This window comes from Castor canadensis, chromosome 10, assembly GCF_047511655.1.
Source record: "Castor canadensis chromosome 10, mCasCan1.hap1v2, whole genome shotgun sequence".
NCBI classification, from domain to species: Eukaryota; Metazoa; Chordata; class Mammalia; order Rodentia; family Castoridae; genus Castor; species Castor canadensis.
The window spans coordinates 148,192,023-148,212,271 of record NC_133395.1 but is presented as its reverse complement, the minus strand read 5'-3'; the positions used below and the strand labels follow the sequence as shown (position 1 = coordinate 148,212,271).

Here is a 20,249-nt window from a genome sequence, read left to right as displayed (position 1 = left end):
TTATACAAGAGACTCAGGCATTCTGGAATTTGGTGTCTGTGGGAGTAGGGATGTCCTAGAAGTCCTAGAGTGTATACCAAGGGACAACTGCAATAGTATACAGGTTACATACTTTTTTTTTTGGTAGTGCTATAGGGATGGAAACCAGGGCTTCCCATATGCTAGGCTAGCACTCTACCAGTCAGCTATACTTCAACCCTGTACTCTTTAAGATTAGAGTTATAATTCTACTGGTCAGTTTACTTCCATATGGCAGACATCCCTACGTGAGATCACTCTCCTCTGACTGAGGTACATCCTTTAACCTCTGACACTAGCATCTATGATGGAGTCTTCCCCCATGCAAGTGCTTCCAGTAGGGGCCATTCCTTCCAGCACCATCCTCAGCCCGTGGTCTTTGCCCCTGCTACGGGAAGATCAGCATCAGCTTCACCACTGCTCCTTCCCAGCTCTGCTTTTTCCCTGGTGCTTTTGAGTCTCTTTTGTACCTAGCATGTACAAGGCCCCAGCACACACACCCCTAAAAATGGACCTGACCTCATTGAATCTTCTTTCCTCATCATGCTTCCTGACATCTTCCTTCCTTCCAGACTTTTTCTGATATATACAACCTGCTGTTAAAACTTGGAATTTCCAAATTTTGGTTATTGTATTACTGTATTTCATTTTCAAAGGCTCTATTTATTTTCCCCCAAATCTACATTGCCTGCTTTTTGTTTATTTGATGAGGACAGTGCTGGGTTTCTTCTCTTCAGATGCAATGTGCTTTTTTTCTTTTTGGTAGGACTGGGGTTTGAACTCAGGGCTTTGTACTTGCAAAGCAGGTACTCTACCTCTTCAGTCACACTTCCAGTCCATTTTGCTCTGGTTATTTTGGAGATGGGGTCTTGTGAACGATTTGCCTGGACCAACCTCAAACCATAATCCTCCCAATCTCAGCCTCCCAAATAGCTAGGATTATAGGCATGAGCCATAATGTGCCTGGGCAGGGCTTTTTTTTTTTTTTTTTTTTTTAATTAAAAACCAGTTAATTGAGGTATGCCTAATACACAATATAAAATCGACTTTACCTAAAATTTTTGCAACACAGCATTATAACTACAGGCACTGTGCTGTACAACTCTCTAGAACTTATTTTTTTCTTTTTTTGGCAGTAACAGGGTTTGAACTCAGGGCCTCACGCTTGCTAGCCACCCTACCATCCCTTTTTGTGTTGGGTATTTTTTGAGATAAGGTCTCATTAACTTTTGCCTGCTGGCCTTGAACTGTGATCTTCCTGATCTCTGCCTCCTAAGCAGTTGGGATTACAGGCGTGAGCCACTGGCACCAGCTCTCTAGGACTCACTCATCTTGGGTAACTAAAGTTCTGTTTCTACTTTGTTTCTAAAATAGAAAAAACAGTCTGAATCACCATGAAGGGTTCTGCTGTTCTTTATGACGATGTCTTGCTTTCTTACTTTTATTATCTTTGACTGAAAATGACATGGGGCTCTCAGATCATGATGATGACTCCTTGATCACAGGTGATGACGGCTTCCATTGGCTTCTCTATTGAGAACCTGGCTGCACAAGCACGAGGACCAGCCTTTCCATTCAGGAGTGTGAGGCCTTTCCCCACTCCATGCCCTGTAGCTCTCAAGGCTCTAACTTAGTAGGAGCTGGCCTCTGACTTCTGAATCCCTCTGCCCACAGGGCTGCAAAACCACACCTCAGTTTCACAAGTCCCTTTCTCTTGGGACACAGGTGCTGTTGCTGGTACTCAGAAAGTCTTCAGTCTGCACCTTCCCTAGCACCCGAAAGCCCCTCTGCTCCCCGCAGCCTCTACTGTGGTGGAGAACTCCTCAATCTAATCACTGCTCCTTTGTTCTGAGAGATTTCTGCCTCTTGGTGTTGTGCAATTGAAAGTTTTAAGAAATGTGCTCAGCTCTAGCTGTAATCCTAGCTGCTCAGGAGGAAGAGATCAGGAGGGGTGTGGTTCATGGCCAGCTCAGGCAACTAGTTCGAGAGCCCCTATCTCAAAAATACTCAACACAAAAAGGGCTGGTGGGGTGGCTCATGTGGTAGAGCTCATGCCTAGCAAGTGTGAGGCACTGAGTACAAAGCACAGTGCCACAAAAAAAAAAAAAAATTTACCGTTTTCTGTAACTTAACTGTTCGTTTACTTTATTTCAATACTATTTTCTCACTTCTTGAAGTTCTGAGTTTTCCATATCCTCATTTCATGGTGTCCATTTTCATTATGGTTTCTATCCTTTTTTTTTTTAAACTAGTTGTTATGAGCATTCTTGTACTACATTATCTCCTCAAATGGAAATGAGTCCATCTATCAAATGTCCCTGTAGCATGGTCTTTGCTTTTGCCAGCAATGACAGGAGTTTATGCTAAATCCTTGCAGAGTACAAACTTAGCATCCACACAGGTGGAATCTCAGTGGGACTGAAGTCTCCAACTAGGAGGCAAACACCACATTTGCTTCCCACAAGCTTTGCTATGTCCTTGGCCTCAGGTCTCTCAGTCCTGCTTTTACACCCTTCCTCAGGCCCACACGGTGTCTAGCCCTACTCATGCCCCAGGTGGCTGAGAAAGCCACTCTGTCTTATAAACACCCAGTAACCAGCAGGAGCTCCTGACCCTGTCACTGCTTCCACTTCCTCTTTGTTCCTTCAGTCTAGAACCTTGCTTTCTCCCAAGTTTTTTTTTGGTAGTACTGGGGTTTGAAGTCAGGGTCTCGAGCACTCTAGCACTTGAGCCATGGCCCAAGTTTGACTTCTTTAAACTTTAGGTATATTCTGAAAATCTCTCCGCATATGTGTGAGTAGGATGAGGAGAGCTGTATTAGTCTCTTCTGGAAGTGTGGTCAATTAGGTGTTAAGAACCCTTATGCTCTAGAGGTATGCCACAGCTTGAGGCCAACACATGTAAAAGCTTTTTTCCCCTTGTAGTGCTGGGATGGAACCCAGGGCCTTGCGTGTGCTGGGCAAGTGTCCTGCCACTGAGCCCCCCTCCTCACCCCCCAGCCTGAAGCATCTACTTTTATTCTGCATTATTCGCACATTTTCCCACGCCCCTGCTCCTTGCCAGAGGTTTGCTAGAACTGTAGCAGGCGTAAGAACACTCTAGAGACTGGGTCTTCCAGGGATGACATCTGGGTGACACAGGAAGGAACAACCGCTATGGGGACACAAGTGTCAAAGATACCATCTAGCTAAACACTGGAGTCTTCAAGACAGGAGTGGATATGAGAAAAGGGCCTGTGGGCTGCAGAAACACACACAAGGCAGGTCAGTGAGAGCAGTACATGACTAAGGATTGGCAGGAAACCAAGAAGGGGATAATAGCTCTTTCCACACTCTATGCTGCCACAGGGGTGCATGGATACCTTGGCTGATGCTCTCAGGTACATCAACAATGCTAAGGAAGAGAAGCAAGGTGCCAGTTCTTAAAGGCCATACTAAAGTCATGGGCCAGTCTCTAATTAGTAGACTTTGTTTTTTTGGTGGTGCTGCAGTTTGAACTTAGGGTCTCACACTTGCTAGGTAGGTTCTCTTCCCGCTTGAGCCACTCTGCCGGCCATGCCAGCCTCCAACTAGGATAATGATTCATGGTTACACTGTACACGTCACAGGCAGGTCCAACAACTGTGGAGTGACTGGCCTCAGATTTGATGTGCAATTCAACATAGAGAAAAACAACAGACGTCGGGTGCTGGTGGCCCACACCTATAATTCTAGCTAGTCAGCAGGCAGAGATCAGGAGGATCAAGGTTTGAAGCCAGCCTGGGCAAATAGTTTGTGAGAACCTATCTTGAAAAACCTTTCACAAAAAGGCTGGTAGAGTGACTCAAGGTGAAGGCCCTGAGTTCAAGCCTCAGTACTGCAAAAAAAAAAAAAAAAGGCAACAGAATAATCTGCCTCTTCCTGTCCTGTTAATTTGGTGTCACAGTACCAACAACCTCAGCTGGTATTGTGAACCACAAAGAAACAAGACAAAAATGTACAAGGTAAAAAAAATCCTGACATTCTTTCATTCTTTTCTTTGGGATGTCACACACACATTCTCTCTCTCTGTCTCAGTGGACAAAAAAATAAGCTTATAGCCAGTATAGAAGTTTTCAAAAGGGAAACCTTTGGAAGATAAAGCTGGTAACATGAAAGACCCAGACTGGCTTAATAGAAACCCAACTTCTGAGACTACAGAGAGGATAGGTTTTAAAAATCAGAAAAATAAGGAAACTACCTTAATGTTTATTGTAAGAATTTAGGAGAAACACAAAGATTTCTGACTGAAAGCATCAGGAAAATAAATAAGGGTAAGTCAGACATTTTAGAACACAGGTAGGAACCTATAGGATGCCAAATTTAGAAAAATCCTAAACAGACAACAAAAAATAAGGAAGCCTAGTGGGGTACAGTGTTAGCCACATGTGGTTCCAGCTACTCTGGAGGCAAATGCAGAAAGATCTCAAATTCAAGGACATCCTGGGCTAAGTTAGGGAGATCCTATTTCAAAAACAAAAGGGCGGGGGCATGATATGGCTTAAGTGATTGAGTGCTTGTCTAGCATGCACAAAGCTCAATATCCAGTACTGAAAAAAAGAGAGCGAGAGACAGGGGAAAAAAGAAGCCTAATTAAATTTAAATTTTACCAAAGTTTCAGTATGTCTTAGTATGATACAAAATTCAAATTTCAGGATGGAGTTGTAGCTCAGCAGTGAAGTGTGTGCTTAGCATATATGAGGCCCTGTGTTCTATTCCCTGCAACACACACACATAATCTAATTTAAACTGGGTGACTTGTATTTTACTTGATAATCCTATCTGTAGCCAATTATCCATGAATATAATACTGGGGTTTGAGAAAGAGGGAAAGAAAATGTCTAGGAATGAAAAAAGGGTTAAGACTACACAAGCTAACAAAGGTTGGCTAACACAGTTGACTGGTGGCTTACCTGCATGGTAACTAGTCTGTCATCCACCATCACCTCCTTGGTCAGAAAGTCTGCTCCTATTGTGGCTTTGTACTGGTTACTGAACTTCTTATTCACATATTGGTTCATGAGTGATGTCTTACCAACACTGAAATTGGAAAAAAAAAAAAACACAAGTCTAAGTCAAATAGGAAGAGAATAAAACAACTGTGACACCTGCAGCTTTAAAAGGAACCGGCCTATCTTGACCGCACAGCAGAAGGCAGTGCCAGTGTCACACATGGGAATTCTGTGCTTTCCTGGGACAAAAATACAGGGTGTGGCTGCGGGGGGGGGGGGGGGGGGGAGGAGGGGGAGGGGAGGGTGGAGCCTGCCTAGCAATATTCCAGGTCCTGGGCTCCACCCCTAGCACTGCAAAACAAACAAAAACAAAACAGGACACAGATGTGCACTGCATGTTGAAAAGCTGTTTCTAAGTTTTTGGTAAAGGCAACTCAGATGGTAGAATCTATTCTTATTCTTCTCCCTTCCCAAAGGATGTCAGCAAATACACTCCTAAAAGGAACATCCAAAAATACCACTGCAGTCTTGGGTGTTTTTCCATTTAGTGGTTGTTATCCGGTTTGATGAAGTAATACCAGGAGGAAGCCACTGGCTTCAAGCAGACATGCACACTACTTGGCTGACATGCTGCTTAAACTTTAAAATACAGTGTTTAGGGAGTGGCTCAAGTGGTAGAGTGTGAGGCATGAGTTTAAACCCTAGTAGCCTTCACATACACCAAAAAAAAAAAAAAAGTTTAAGATCCAAAGCTGAGAAAACAATAGTATGTAACAAGACCAGATCCCACCACAAAGCATGCTCCTCCAAGCCAGGCACACTGGACACACCTGTAATCCCAGCACTTGGGAGGCTGAGGCAGGTGGATCACAATTTCAAGGTGAGCACCAGCTACATAGCAAGATGCTGCCTCAAAAAAATAAGTAAAATTAAAAAATAAAATCATGTTTCTCCAAAGAGGTTTTATTTACAAGGTAAGAAAACTCGCTAAGATGATATGGGATTTTTTTTTTTGTACGGTGAGGGCAGGGTCAAGATAACACAACCCAGCCAGGCGCCAGTGGCTCATGCCTGTAATCCTAGCTATTTAGGAGGCAGACAACAGGAGAATTATGGTTCAAAGCCAGCCCAAGCAAGTAGTTTTTGAGATCCTACTTAAAAAAGGGCTGGTGGAGTGGCTCGAGTGGTAGAGCACCTGCCTAGCAAGAATGAGGCCCTGATTTCAAACCCCAGTCAGTACTGCCAAAAAAAAAAAGGATAATGCAACCTAAAGATAATATACAAGCCTTCTTTACAGCCAGTAACATTACCTCACTTTCTCACAAAGGAACAAGTTCATTTTCGTAGGCAGAGGACATGGACGTACACAGCCTGAGGCAGTGCTACGCAACCCAGACCACCTGCATCACAACTTGGAGGGAGCGGTCTGGGGAGGCGTAGAGTACTTATGTACCCAGGATGTGTGGGGTCCCTAGTGCTGCAAACAACAACAAAAGAACTTCTAAGGGAGAGAGTGAAATCCACAAGAGCTTGGTGACTCTTTTCAAGCAAGGTTGGACAACACAGGTCCGAAAGCTGTATCTGTCAATCCTGACAGCAACAGTGCAGGGGAGCATGTACCTAGACCCCATCCCACTGGTCTGGAGCTAGGCAAATGTTAACTCATTAAAGCTTCCTCAAGCAATTCAAATAAGCCCAGCACCACAGGAAAATCACTGGCTTTTTGAAGGCTGGGGAAGGAACTATGGAACACAGGGGCATATCTGCCTTGATTATTATTACTTTGAGATAGGACCTCATTATGTTGTACAGGCTAGCCTCAAACTCCTGGTACTGTTCTCAGCTTCTGGAGTAGCTTGGACTACAGGTATGCACTAGCAGCACGGCAAAATAGTGGCAGTGACAGTAGCTGCTGCTGCTGCTGTTTCTTATTGTTTTTTTTTTGTGCTACAGTATGGTACTGAGGTTTGAACTGAGGCCTTCACACTTGTCTGGCAGTTCCTTGTCTACCTGAGCCACAACTCCAGTATGCTTATTATTTTTTTAAAATACTGCTGGAGGTGTGGCTCAAGTGGGAGAGTGCCTTCCTCGCAAGTGTGAAGCCCTCAGTTCAAACACCAGTACCCAAAAAACAAAAACAAAAACAAAAAAAAACCAAAACCATGGGTCACATGAGAGACCAAGTCTGAAAAGCCAACCAAAAAATCTTAAGAGCCTGTAAAAAGTTAATGTTACATGGTTAGTAGCATATCTGGAATCAGAAGCCAGTTCTCTGTCCCTGCTCTTCCACACACAGGCCTTAATCAGGCACAGCAGGAGGAATACAATACATAGTACATGCAAAACCCGTATCTGGTGCACAGGATGCCAGTGGCAACAGATCCCCAGTCTGGCCAGCTTGGAGAAAAGGGGATTTGTGGTGCTCGCTTTGGCAGCACATACACTAAAACTGGAACAATACAGAGAAGATTAGCATGGCCCCTGCGCAAGGAAGACACTCAAATTCAAGTGTTCCATATTAAAAAAAAAAAAGAAAACAAAAGGGGATTTGTGAAAATGACCATCAGTAGTTAAGTTCAAATAGTCTCCCCTCATCCTTAAAAACAGTTAATTAAACAGCCTCTCCTCAGCACTAAAATAAAAACAGGGTACACAGGTACATATCGAGGGATCATCAAATTTCTGCTGTGCCCCAACACCAGGGAGCAGAAAGGCCCAGAGCATCATGTGCTAACATTAGCCAGCCTGCAAGGGTAGGCTCTGCAAATGACAGCTCAAATTCATGAGAGACACTTACCCTGAATCTCCCAGGATGATAACCTTCAGCAACACTTTCTTCCTAGAGGTCATCCTTCAAACTACAGGAGGAAAGGAGAAAGCACAGTGAGCTGAGGAAACACCAACACAGAGCAATCACCCATTGCATAGCCATTCTACACAGCCCAACAGCAGGGTTCCTAGCACCCAGGGAGTCCTGATGATAAACAGTATTCTTGGCAAGACAATAAGGCAGGGGTTGTGAAGAGGATGAAGGAAGATACTAGTTCCATTTGTGGAACTAGCACTTTGGATCAATGCTCCAAATTGACTCAAGAGCTCAGTCCACACCGGGCACCAGTGGCTCATACCTGTAATCCTAGCTATTCAGGAGGCAGAGATCAGGAGGATCACGGTTTGAAGCCAGCCCTGGGCAAACAGACCACAAGACTCTATTGAAAATACCTAACACAAAAAGGGCTGGTGGAAGCAATACCACTCTTGGGGATATACCCAAAAGACTGTGACACAGGTTACTCCAGAGGCACCTGCACACCCATGTTTATTGCGGCACTATTCACAATAGCCAAGTTATGGAAACAGCCAAGATGCCCCACCACTGACGAATGGATTAAGAAAATGTGGTATCTATACACAATGGAATTTTATGCAGCCATGAAGAAGAACGAAATGTTATCATTCGCTGGTAAATGGATGGAATTGGAGAACATCATTCTGAGTGAGGTTAGCCTGGCTCAAAAGACCAAAAATCGTATGTTCTCCCTCATATGTGGACATTAGATCAAGGGCAAACACAACAACGGGACTGGACTTTGAGCACATGATAAAGCGAGAGCACACAAGGGAGGGGTGAGGATAGGTAAGACACCCAAAAAACTAGATAGCATTTGTTGCCCTCAATGCAGAGAAACTAAAGCAGATACCTTAAAAGCAACTGAGGCCAATAGGAAAAGGGGACCAGGAACTAGAGAAAAGGTGAGATCAAAAAGAATTAACCTAGAAGGTAACACACACGCACAGGAAATCAATGTGAGTCAACTCCCTGTATAGCTATCCTTATCTCAACCAGCAAAAAACCCTTGTTCCTTCTATTATTGCTTATACGGTTTCTTCAACAAAATTAGAGATAAGGGCAAAATAGTTTCTGCCGGGTATTGAGAGGGTGGGGGAGAGAGGGAGGGGGCGGAGTGGGTGGTAAGGGAGGGGGTGGGGGCAGGGGTGAGAAATGATCCAAGCATTGTATGCACATATGAATAATAAAAAAATAAAAAGAAATATCTGGTCACCAGTAATATAAACTTTAGAGCATTAAAAGACTTTCTTGAAAATAAATAAATAAAAAAGGCTGGTGGAGTGACTCAAGGGGTAGGCCCTGAGTTCAAGCCCCGGTATGGCAATCAATCAATCAATCAATAAATAAATAAATAGATAGACAGTCAAAAAGTCCCTCCTTTCTTCCTCACCTAAAGGGGTAAAGGGTCTTTCCCTAAGAATCTTAGAAAGAATTTATAAAAATACAGCATCAAGCTGGACACAGTGGTGGCGGCATGCGCCCACAGTCCTCTCTCTCAGAACTCAGGACACTGAGGCAAGAAGACTGTTTGAGCCCAGGAGTTCTGAGATAAGCCTGAGCAACATAGCAAGCTCCTGGCTCAAAAGTAAAACACAACAAAAAACAATGTCAACAGTGTGGGGTGGGAATAGGGCTAAATCAAAGAGTTCAGAAGTGAATGATTTTGAGAAACACAGTATTGTAAAATTCAGTTGTGAAAAGGTAAAAAATTCCCTAAATAATGGGAGTCAAAAAGTTTTAATGAAGGTTAGAGTCCCAACACTGATCTTCCAAAAAGAGATTCCCAAAGCAGTAAAGATGAAGTATAAAGATGGCTGTAAATGAAGTAAAAGGGTTGCACACAAATATTAGCAAGTTTGGGTAGAAAGAGAAAATGTGTCAAATCTGTAGACTTTCTTCAAAAATTTTTCTGATAAAAATCTTCCTTACTCAGCATGGAAAACAAACTATCCTGGGACACAGATTGTCACCTTCACTGAAGACTTGCTAAATCTTTCAGAGTTATTGCAAATGGTAGAATGGTAGTCAACAGTCACTCCAAAGGAACCCCACACCTGCTTTCACCAGGACACTGACAGCATTAATAGGGCAAAAGTTCAGAGCTGTATTTTTGTATTTAATGTTCTCCAGGATCAAGAATGAGATGCTTGCTTCTACAGGACAGCTAAGAAAAAAACAAGTTCAAACAGTCTTCTCTCAGAGGTGGTTTCAAAATGTCCACCGGCGGTTTCTGCTTCTGTTATACATTTCTACTGCCACCTTCATGAGTTTCTGAAGACTGAAATCATTTTTTAAAATCCTACAAATTTTGAAAAACGATTTATTTTTTGGTAGTACTGGAGTTTGAACTCAGGGCTTCATGCTTGCTAGGTAGGTGCTCTACCATTGAAAGCCAAGCCTTCAGCCTCAAATTTTACAATTTCTGACTGGAATACACTTTCTTCCTGTAGCTGTCACATCAAGCCCTTTGGTGTGCTTTGGAAGAAGTTGCTAAGAATATGATGAAACTATTCTTTTGATTGATGTTATGCTTCTCACATCATAACAAATCAAAAGCTAGACACCTCCTCCGCCAGCTTATAGGTACCATACCACCTGCTAACACCTTTTTTTTTTTTCTCCCCCTGTTTTTTTGAGACGGTTTCAGCTCAGGCTGACCTCAAACTCAAGATCCTCCTGCCTCAGCCTCCCCAGTGCTGGGATTACAGGTGTGCACCACCATGCCCAGCCAACCACATTCATATGAGGCAAAGAAGCCCAATGGCCATCTAAGTGGACAAAATAAGGAGACACCAACAGATACACAGGCCAGAGAAAATACTGCTCAAGGGCCTGAGCCAGGCAGAGGTCAGTGGTCAGAAAGGGGGTTTGCAGGAAATGGCAGTAAGAGCAGTGGACCATATGGTAAATGTGGGACCAGCAGAGAGGGGTAGAAGCTGGGGCCAGTGGGCAATGTCGGGAGTCTGACCTCTTGAGATAACAATTCTGTGATTGTCAGACCTCACAGTGACTGCTCAAGTGCAGGTGGAGGCTTTGTGGTACTGCAGGACTGAGGGATGGGAAGCAAAGTGTTTGCAAAGCCATTGAGATGACAGTGTAAGATGCAGGGAATGAAACTGAGCCAGGTAGTTTACATGTCCAGAGTCACACAGCAATTGAGTGGCAGAGCTGGAGTTATCAGGCATGTCACAATTCCCTACCATGCCATTCTCTAGCTCTCACAAGAGACTGAGCACTCCTCATCCATCCTGGGTCTGGTAACCACTAACATAAAGTCTACAACCACGCTTCTGACTTGTATGTCAGAAACTGCAGTAGTGGCACTAGATACCTGAACAAACCAAAGGTTCAACAAATTGTGATCACTTAGCTAAACAGTAGAAGTAAAGGCCCTTGACATGGATCAACAAGTTATTTTTCTAGAACACCTTTACTTTCACCCCCTTGCAGCAGTGATCCAGCATTCCCATCTCACCACACTCCAGCTATCACAAGCACAATTAGTGTTACTCAGACAGCTGGGCAAGAGGGTCAAAAGTACTGACTTGCACTTCTGATGAGAACACTGCAAGCATGTACTGTTGCTCAGTTTGCTGATGATGGTCATTGTCATCACTTGCTAGGCTATGACTTATTGCACACTTGACCTAAACACAGCACTGGAGGGGACATCATTTTGGTAGTGTGACCTCCCTCATCTCCCACTTTTTTTGTGGTGCTGTGGGTTGAGTCCAGGGTCTCCAGAGTGCTAAGTAAGCACTCTACCACTAAGCTACACCCCACAGACCACCACCCATTTTTTTAAGATGGGGTCTTGCTATGCTGCCCAGCTGGCCACAAATTCCTGGGCTCCAGCCATCCTCCAGCCTCTGCCTCCTGAATAACTGGAACCACAGGCAAGTACTGGTACACCCAGTACAGGCTTCTGTGCAGATTCTAAAGTACCATCCTACACTTTAAAAAGTCTGAAACACTGCTACATGTCTCTCCATTCTATTATCTTCTAAGACTCTATGCTCCGTACCTGACCATGAGATAAGACCAGCAGTCACTCTGTTCTCAAAACCAATGGACAGGTAGTTCTTGTTCTCATTTTTTTTTTTTTCCGTTCTCATTCTTGAGATGACCCACTTTCAGTCTATTAAAACTGTGTTCCTGGCTGGTGGAGTGGCTCAAGTGGTAGAGTGTCTGCCTAGCAAGCAAAGGGCCCTGGGTTCAAACCCAGAACCACAAAATAGATAGATAAATAAATAAATAAACAAATCCCATTTGGGGGCTAGCTCAGTGGTTAAGTGTTTGCCTAACATGCACAAGGCCCTGGGTTTGATCCCCAGTACTGAAAAAACAAAGGAGAAGAAGAAAAACGGAGAAGGAAGGGAGGGAGGGAAAGTGTATCAAGATAAAAAGGTATTTCATGCTGCAAGATACTCCAGAGGCTGAGATGGAGCCACAGACAGACAAAACCAGCATGAGCTGGTAACTGAGGCTGACAATGAGTACAAAGGGCTTATAAATACAGTTCCCATTACTTTTGAAATTTTTCATATAAAATTTAAATGCAATTCATACTTTAACCAGGAATATTAATAAGAAAAATAAAGAATGTAAAAAATTATTTTTCATTAATAAAAATACTGATAGGGGCTGGGAGTGCATCTCTGTGGTATAGTGCTTGGTTAGCTTGCACAAGGCCTAGGTTCCATTCCTAGCATTGCAAAAAAAAAAAAAAAAAGCCTTTGACAAACTTCTGTGGCAAGTGTATCCCACATTAAGCCTTGATAATCCTCTCTGCCTATCTCTGATAATCAGCCCTTGGCTTAGAGGTGGAGCAAGACAGTTTTGCCACTGCCTCTAGCATATATATACCTTCTAAGAAGGAAATCTAAGTAAAAACTTGTTATGGTTGTGACAAAAACAGGTAGCTTCTAAAATGAGCTTGTGGAAGAATGGGAGAAAGAGGTATTATGAATACCAGCAGGGCTTAAGAAAAGTTGGAACAAGTAAGACTTCAACAAATACCAGCCATCGATTCTGATGGCTAAATGCATGCTGTGGGCTGTGAAGTAGCAGAACAGGCTGGTGAAAAACAGTGAAGGAAGACTGGCAGCAGCAAGGGCCCCACTCAGGAAGAACCACTGTGATATGCACAAGCCCTCCTCACCAATGGCCTGGCCTGCTTGTCTCCAGGTATGAGTCATACCTGTACTGTCTCATCTGGGGAAGCCAGTTAAGACAACTTAGTGCCACAGATGAAGGAGTTTAAGGATGTCAGCACTTGCTTTGAGGGGCAGAGCTGATGAGTGGCCACTTCAATAACCAAGAGTTAAGCAAATCCAGAAAAAAACTATTACAAGGAAGAGGAAAGGAGACAGGAACATGACAGGGTTGACTTGCAAATAAAAATGGCTTACAATTTCTAAGCCAGGGGAGAGGCAAGAAAAACATTATCATTAAATAATGGGAAGCTAGAGAATTAAAACTGAAACCATAATTTCAAACAGTAACAAAAATTTCCTACCAATTAAACAACCACCAAAAAAGACAAACTGGAGATGTTTGGAAATCCCGTATTTGGATGGCACCAAATGAAGGAACCAAATGCAGGTTCTATACAAGAAAGTGAAGGAGGGGGAAAAAATGGAGGAAGCCACAGCCACAGAGTCCAGGAGTTCGAGGAGGCTCATTCTAGGGAGGTACCAGGACTATTACAGCAGTGGTGAAAGTAGGAGGAGGCAAACAGACACTTCAGGGGCAAAGGAAAGGTGGACAACAAAGGCAATGGGCTAGAAAGAAGGGGTGGGAAGTACGGGAAACACCAAGCAGGTCGCCTGGGTCTGTGTCTCTTGAGACCAAGCACATTTTTTAGGCCTGAGAACTCTGAAGAGTCTTTTTTTTTTTAGTCGGGGGAAGATTAGTTTTAGGCATGTTAAATTTGAGGTACCTTTCAACAACAAAGAGAGTCTCTACTCATTACTCCATGCTTTATTTGGTTCATGCACTCAGTATCTAGTGTGTAAGTGAGGAAGGCAGACGACCCACACACAGAAGTGACAACTGATCTGATTTAACAGTTAATTTACACTGCAAGGAAGGATCCACTAAAAGCAGACACTGTGGGTGAGGCCAAGCTGTGACCAGAGTGGACTCTGCCAAAAGAGGAGGTCACCCCTGAACACACAGACCAGGGCCTGTGAAACTGATCACCCTGCCAAAGGATTGCATCCTCTGGATGATTTAAAATCCACTGCTTCAATGGACTCAAGGATTTGGTATGGAACACCTTCAAGTTCATGTTCAGTTATCTCCATGCTACAATTTATAGGAACTTCCTATACTATGAAAAATAGCAGCTCAGGTAAATGTTATCACCTGGGGGTAATCTAGCAACCAAATTTATATGGTTGGCTACACATGGTGGTATACGCTTGCAATCCTAGCACCTGGGAGGTTGAGGCAGGAAGATCTAGAGTTTGAGGTCAGCCCAAGCTACATCATGAGACTGGGGGGAGGCAGGGATGTATTCAGTTGCATCCTAAATTTCTCTGTTAGCTGAGGGAATGTTTGTTTGTGCTAGATTTTTACCACTGAAGTCTAGAGGCCTGTGCTAAACTGGGAATGTCAGCATTCAGCAGACACAGAATGCAGCATAAAAGGAAGCAGATGGCAGGACCTGCCTTCTAGAGGGTTTGCTGTCTGGGGGCCAGATGACATAATTGCAACACAGGCAGTACAAGTACAGCACAGAAAAGGTGAGAAAACTTAATAGCAGAAACCTGAATACTTTCAAAAGCAAGATTGATCATTCCTTCTAAAATAATTGGTCAAGACATTTTACTTGTTATTAATCCTTTATAAGGTTCTAAGGAATTCCTGAAAGCACAGTAGAAAAGGTTAAAAAGGACCTTTGCCAGGGTCCAGGTCTAGAATGCAGCTGAGTATGGGGGTGAGGAGGAGGCCATGGAGACATGTGGGAGGCAGGAACAAGGCCAGAGGACCTGGGTCCACCATGGCAGGTGGCCTGAGACTGAACAGGGAAATGACATGCTGAGGGTGACAAACAGTCACACTTCACAACCTTTCTTCAGAATCCACCTCTCTCCAGTCCCAAACACTTCATGCCCAGGGGCAGACCTGCTCTTCTCCAAGGAGCATGACTACCACAGAGAAACTCCAGATAGTCTGGAAAGCCCGTCCTCCTGGACACCAACCACTTACATACCAGATCATGACTCCTACCTGACTGGGAGCAGGGAACACCTGTAGGGAAGAGAGGCAGGCAGGAGGAGACGCTTCCTTGAAGACGTGCTCCCCTTCACCCTAAATTCCCATCTCCCTCAGTGCTCATAGCAGGAAGTCAAGGGCTTCGTAAACAACTACTGTACTGGCAGTACACACACCCAGAGGCCAAGGAAAGGACAATAGCCAACAGTAATCTTTCTTCCTTGAGATGCACATTGTTAGGATGCAGCCCCATGAGTGCCTTCTGGCCTAATGACTGGAGATGCAAGGTTTTCTCTCTTCTTCAAAAGAAGAGTTTAAGAGTTTAAGACATCACAAACACCACACCAAGTAGTTAACAGCTCTGATCAAGCTGCAATAGCAGTAAGTACTGTCTGTGCTCTCACTTAAAAAGGTAGAAATATTACCTTTTTTATGCATACCCCTTCTCCCCCCAGTAAAGGCAGTGTCTGGTGCATGCTTCCACTCAAATGTTGCTTAGTACTCAAGGGATTCAAAGAACAGCAAAGTAACCTGCTTAACTCCATAGCTAGTCATCTGGAAAGCCAGCATGTGAACATGGGCCGTCTAGCTCAAGTCCATGCTCTTAAATGGTATCTTCCTACAAGAACCCTTCTCTAGCATTCAAACATTCATGGGCATCTGAGAGCCTGACAGCAAGCTAGCCTGTACTTCATACTTCTGGCTGACTGCTCTGCTCAGAGAAGATGCTTAAGGAACTTAACATGAGGGCTTTTCTTAGATGAACAATGTACCTAATCAGCAAGCATTATTCCTCCTTCCAAATCGCATGACCGCAGTCTCATGCAAACTTTATGATTTCTGCTATTTCTACATGTCTGATATTTGTATTACTTACATTCTAATATAGTACACATTCACTCATGGACTACCCCAAGCCCTAACATAATCAGCTTGGATGCAATGCATCATATGTTAGCAGAGACTTGTCGTTAGCATTAAGCCTCCTGTCAACTGAGAAGGCTACACAGAAACCATTATGAAATTCTAACTAACCAAAACAGAAAAACAAAGCAGCACTGGAAGCATGGGCCCTGGGTCTCTATGACTCATTCCCACAGACCAGTATAGAGCCTTCTCATAGGCACCAACTCCTCAGGGCATGGTCACTGCTCACATGATCCTGTCAATCCAGGGTGAAAACCTTGACATCCCTCCTCTACAATCCACTGATTAGAGTTTACATATCCAATCACATGCTCCCATTTTAAATTTTGGAGCAGTGATCACTGGCCATGACCCAGTGGTTGTTGACATTTTCTTTTCTTTTTATGGTGGTATTTGGATTTGAACTCAGTGCTTTGTACTCTCTAAGCAGGCACTCTACTGCTTGAACCACATCTCCAGCCCTAGTTCAGTTCTAACACTTGCTGATACCCATGAAGTGTCCATTACTGGACTGGATGACAAGGGTGAACCACAGAAAATACAAGTTCCTCTATACATCAAAAGGAGGCCATCTTAGTTCTCTATTAAGCTGTTAAGTGGAAACTTCAATGGTTAAATTCAGTGGCTACTTCACAACTCCTTACTGGACCAGAGAATCTATGCAACTGTATGTATTTAGAAATATGCCAGTTGCAGAACAAACGCAAAGCATGCTAAACTCAACCATAAAGGGATGGTTAGAAGTCATTTTATCTCAACTCTCCACCAGTTGAGATACCTGGCCCACAACACTTCCAGGAACGATGAGACACCCCACCTTCTGTGATCTAGCAAATCAGATTGGTCTACCTACCACGTTGTATGAAGTGGTGCCATACTGACCTCATCTTTCTTCGGTTGGGGATGTGCACCCTCTCCACCAGCATGCTGAACATTACTGGGTTTCCCAACTGTCCTCCACGAAATTTGGTGCTTCTAGATCCCTAGCTTCCTGGCTGCCTACATATCTGGTTGAATGAGATTTACAATCTCTCTCTCTCTGTTTTTGTTTTTTTTTGGCAATAACTGGGGGTTGAACTCAGGACCTCCGGCTTGTTAGGCAGTTGCTCAACCACTTGAACCATGCCCCCAGCCTTTGCTTTAGTTATTTTGCAGGTAGGGTCTCATGTTTTTGCCTGGGGCCAGCCTCAGATCACAATCCTCCTATCTATGGCCTCCCAAGTATCTTTGACCTCAGGCGTGAACCACCACATCCAGCTTACTGATTGAGATGGAGTTCTGCTAACCTTTTGCCCATCCTGGTGTAGAACCTCGATCCTCTTGATCTCTGCCTCCAGAGTAACTGGATTTACAGGTATGAACTACCAGGCCTGACCAACTAGTATGTCTCTTAAAAAGCCTACATCTTTGTGCAAGTATTATCCACTACTAAAACAGCATGATACTGTAAGAATGTCACCTAAGCACAAAAAAGTTTGAGAATTTTACAAACCCTCCAAAATCTTTCTAAGCTTTGAAGTTCAGAATTGTACTAGTCACATATTAATAGTCATTATGACGCCCAACATGTATATACAACATTTGGGTAAGCTTCACTATGATGTTACCCCTCAATTAGTCTGGATCATGCATTTCCCAAAAGGGTGCTATTCAGTGATTTGTAGCCCTAGACCTAATAGCCACAGTGCATACACAGCACATCTGAGGTATTAAAATTTTCAGTGGGGGCTGGAGATGTAGCTCAGTGGTAGAGTTCTGGGGCAGGGGAGACATTAGGGAAAAAGTAAAAAAGTCTGAAAACACTTACGGGGCAGGAGGGAGGCACAATGAAAAAGGGTCAAGAAACACTAGTTGAGACCTGAGCTGACGTATACAGGAGTTACTAGCCATAGTGGCTGTATTTAGTGACATCAAATACAGTTCCTCAGTCCTACTAGCCACACTTTAAGCACTCTAATAACTACCAGTCATTAGAAGCTACTATACAAGGTAGTGAAGGTACTGAACGTGTCCACATTGCAGAAAAGGTTCTACTGTACAGTGTTGGTCTAAACATTCTGGGGCATCTTAGCTAGACATCTCAAGTCTCAATTTATGACCATTTCTTGTTTCATTATTAGAATGACTCCTGAAAGCACAGTACAGACACTGGTTCTTCAATGGCAAACTTTAGGTATTATTTAACGTGACTTCTTCATCAGAATACTATGCTATGAACAGCAGGATAATGGCTGCATCATAAGCACTTCATAGTATTGTACACTGTCCTAGCAGAAGAAAAGCATCAAAACCCTGTGCTGAGATCATCTGCAACCCACTGAGACTGTGCTTTAGTAGCTGACTGTTTCAGTCATCCCTGAAGCAAGCACAGCAGCCAAGCTCCACTCGGATACACAAGGAACATGGAGGACCAGAACTGAGCACACTAAGTGGTACAGTTTTTATAGGATCCTTGGCTGAGTAAAACCTAATGCAAGTTTTTACAATTGTGCATAACACCAATTCTTCCCTCATTAGGTGTGAAAGTTGGCTAGTGACAGTTTACACAGTCTCAACAGATTGGAGAAGATCCTCTTAAGAATTCTGTGAAATCTGCAAGCAGTCACATATGCCACACGAGTTTCATTATCAAGTACATAATCCACGAGGAACAGTTGGCAAAGTGAAGAGACACCTACAGAAAGGTGATAAGGGGTTAATATTCAAAACATATAGGGGCCAGGAGAGTGGCTCAAGTGGTAAAGCACCTGCCTAGCAAGCGTGAGGCCCTGAATTCAAACTTCAGTACTATAAAATAATAAAATAAAGTAAAATAAAAATGGTTATGACAAAATATATAGGGAACTCAAATAATTCATAGCATGAAAACAAATCACCCAATTTAGAAATGGGCAAAGAGCCCAAACAGGTGTATATCTGTCTTTTGAGAAGATATACAATAGTCAAAGAGATGTTTGCACATACCCATGTTCACTGTGGTACTACTCACAACAGCTGGATGGAGGGGGAATGAAGGAGAATGATGGAAGGAGTGAATTCAAGTACGATATATCTGATATAAGAACTTTTGTAAATGCCACAAAGTACTTCCACTCTGCACAATAAAAGAGAGAGAATCAGTCTTGGAGTCTATCAACAGATGAATGGATAAAGAAAATGATATTATTCAGCCATAAAGAAGAATGAAATCTGTTGTTTGCAGCAAAATGGATGAAACTGGAGGACATTATGTTAAGTGAAATAAGCCAGACACAGAAAGACAAGTATCCCATGTTCTCCTTCATATGTGGAAGCTAAAAAACACTAAACTTCAAAGTAGAATAGCAATTACTAGAGAATGGGAAGGGTTTGGAGGAGTGTGGGAAAAAGGAGACTGAGTTTGATCAGTGCACACGATATGCATATATGGAAAATCACTAAATCAAATTAATATATAAATGGGATTAACACATTAACAGAAAAATTTTAAAGACATATGAATGGAAAATAGGTAATGATGAATGAAAAATGCTCAGTATCACTAATTACCAGGAATTATGACTTAAAAACCAAATAAGCTGTGTTAGAATGGCAGTTAATCAAAAAGACAAAAGGGAGGAGGGATGGGCTGAAAAAAAAAAGGACAAAAGGTTAAGTATTGGCAAGGGTGTGCAGAAAAGGAAACCCTTCCACTATGTAGGTGGGAATGTAAATTAATACAGCTATCACAGAAAACAAGATGGGGGCTCCTCAAAAGAAATAAAAACAGAACTAGCAAATAATGTAGCAATTCCATTACTGGCTGTATATTCAAAGGCTATGAAGAATAAGTTGGAGAGCTGCACTTCCATGTTCATTGCAGCATTATTCATAATAGCAAAGATAAGGAAATCAACCTAAGTATCCCTCAACTAATGAATATATTCATACTGGAACACCATTCAGCCTTAAAGGAGGAAATCCTGTCATTTGCAACAACATAGATGAATCTGAAAAACATTATGTTAAGTGAAATACACCAGGCACAGAAAGATAATACATCATGATCTTACATGTGAGATCTAAAGAAGTCAAAGCAACATAAGCAGAGTGTAACTGGTGGCTACGGAAGTTGGGGGAGACTATGATGACTACTGGTCGGGGGTGGGGGTGAGGGGGTTAGGGAGATGTTGTTCAAAGGATTGAACAAAATCCAGTTGGACAAAAAGAGTAAGTTAAAGAGAATGGTTGTATGACCTGGTGACTAAGTTGGTAACAACACATTGCATGCTTGAAAAGCGCTGA

At 43.1% G+C, this 20,249-nt stretch overlaps 1 protein-coding gene and 1 non-coding gene across 3 annotated transcripts in view; one reads left to right on the top strand and one right to left on the bottom strand.

Annotated features, from left to right (window-relative positions):
* The window catches only part of Rab7a (RAB7A, member RAS oncogene family), a 64,951-nt gene that overhangs the window by 10,330 nt on the left and 34,372 nt on the right, over positions 1-20,249 (bottom strand). For both annotated transcript variants that reach the window (XM_020179549.2, XM_020179550.2), the window contains exons 2-3: positions 7,785-7,845; positions 4,949-5,075 (exon numbers count right to left, since the gene is read on the bottom strand). In XM_020179549.2, coding sequence (XP_020035138.1) covers positions 4,949-5,075; positions 7,785-7,837 — 180 coding nt within the window. In that variant the 5' untranslated portion in view covers positions 7,838-7,845. The remainder of the gene's footprint in view (positions 1-4,948; positions 5,076-7,784; positions 7,846-20,249) is intronic.
* LOC141413110 (U6 spliceosomal RNA) lies at positions 7,407-7,510 on the top strand. Its single transcript, XR_012437934.1, has one exon. It is a non-coding gene; the product is annotated as a U6 spliceosomal RNA (small nuclear RNA).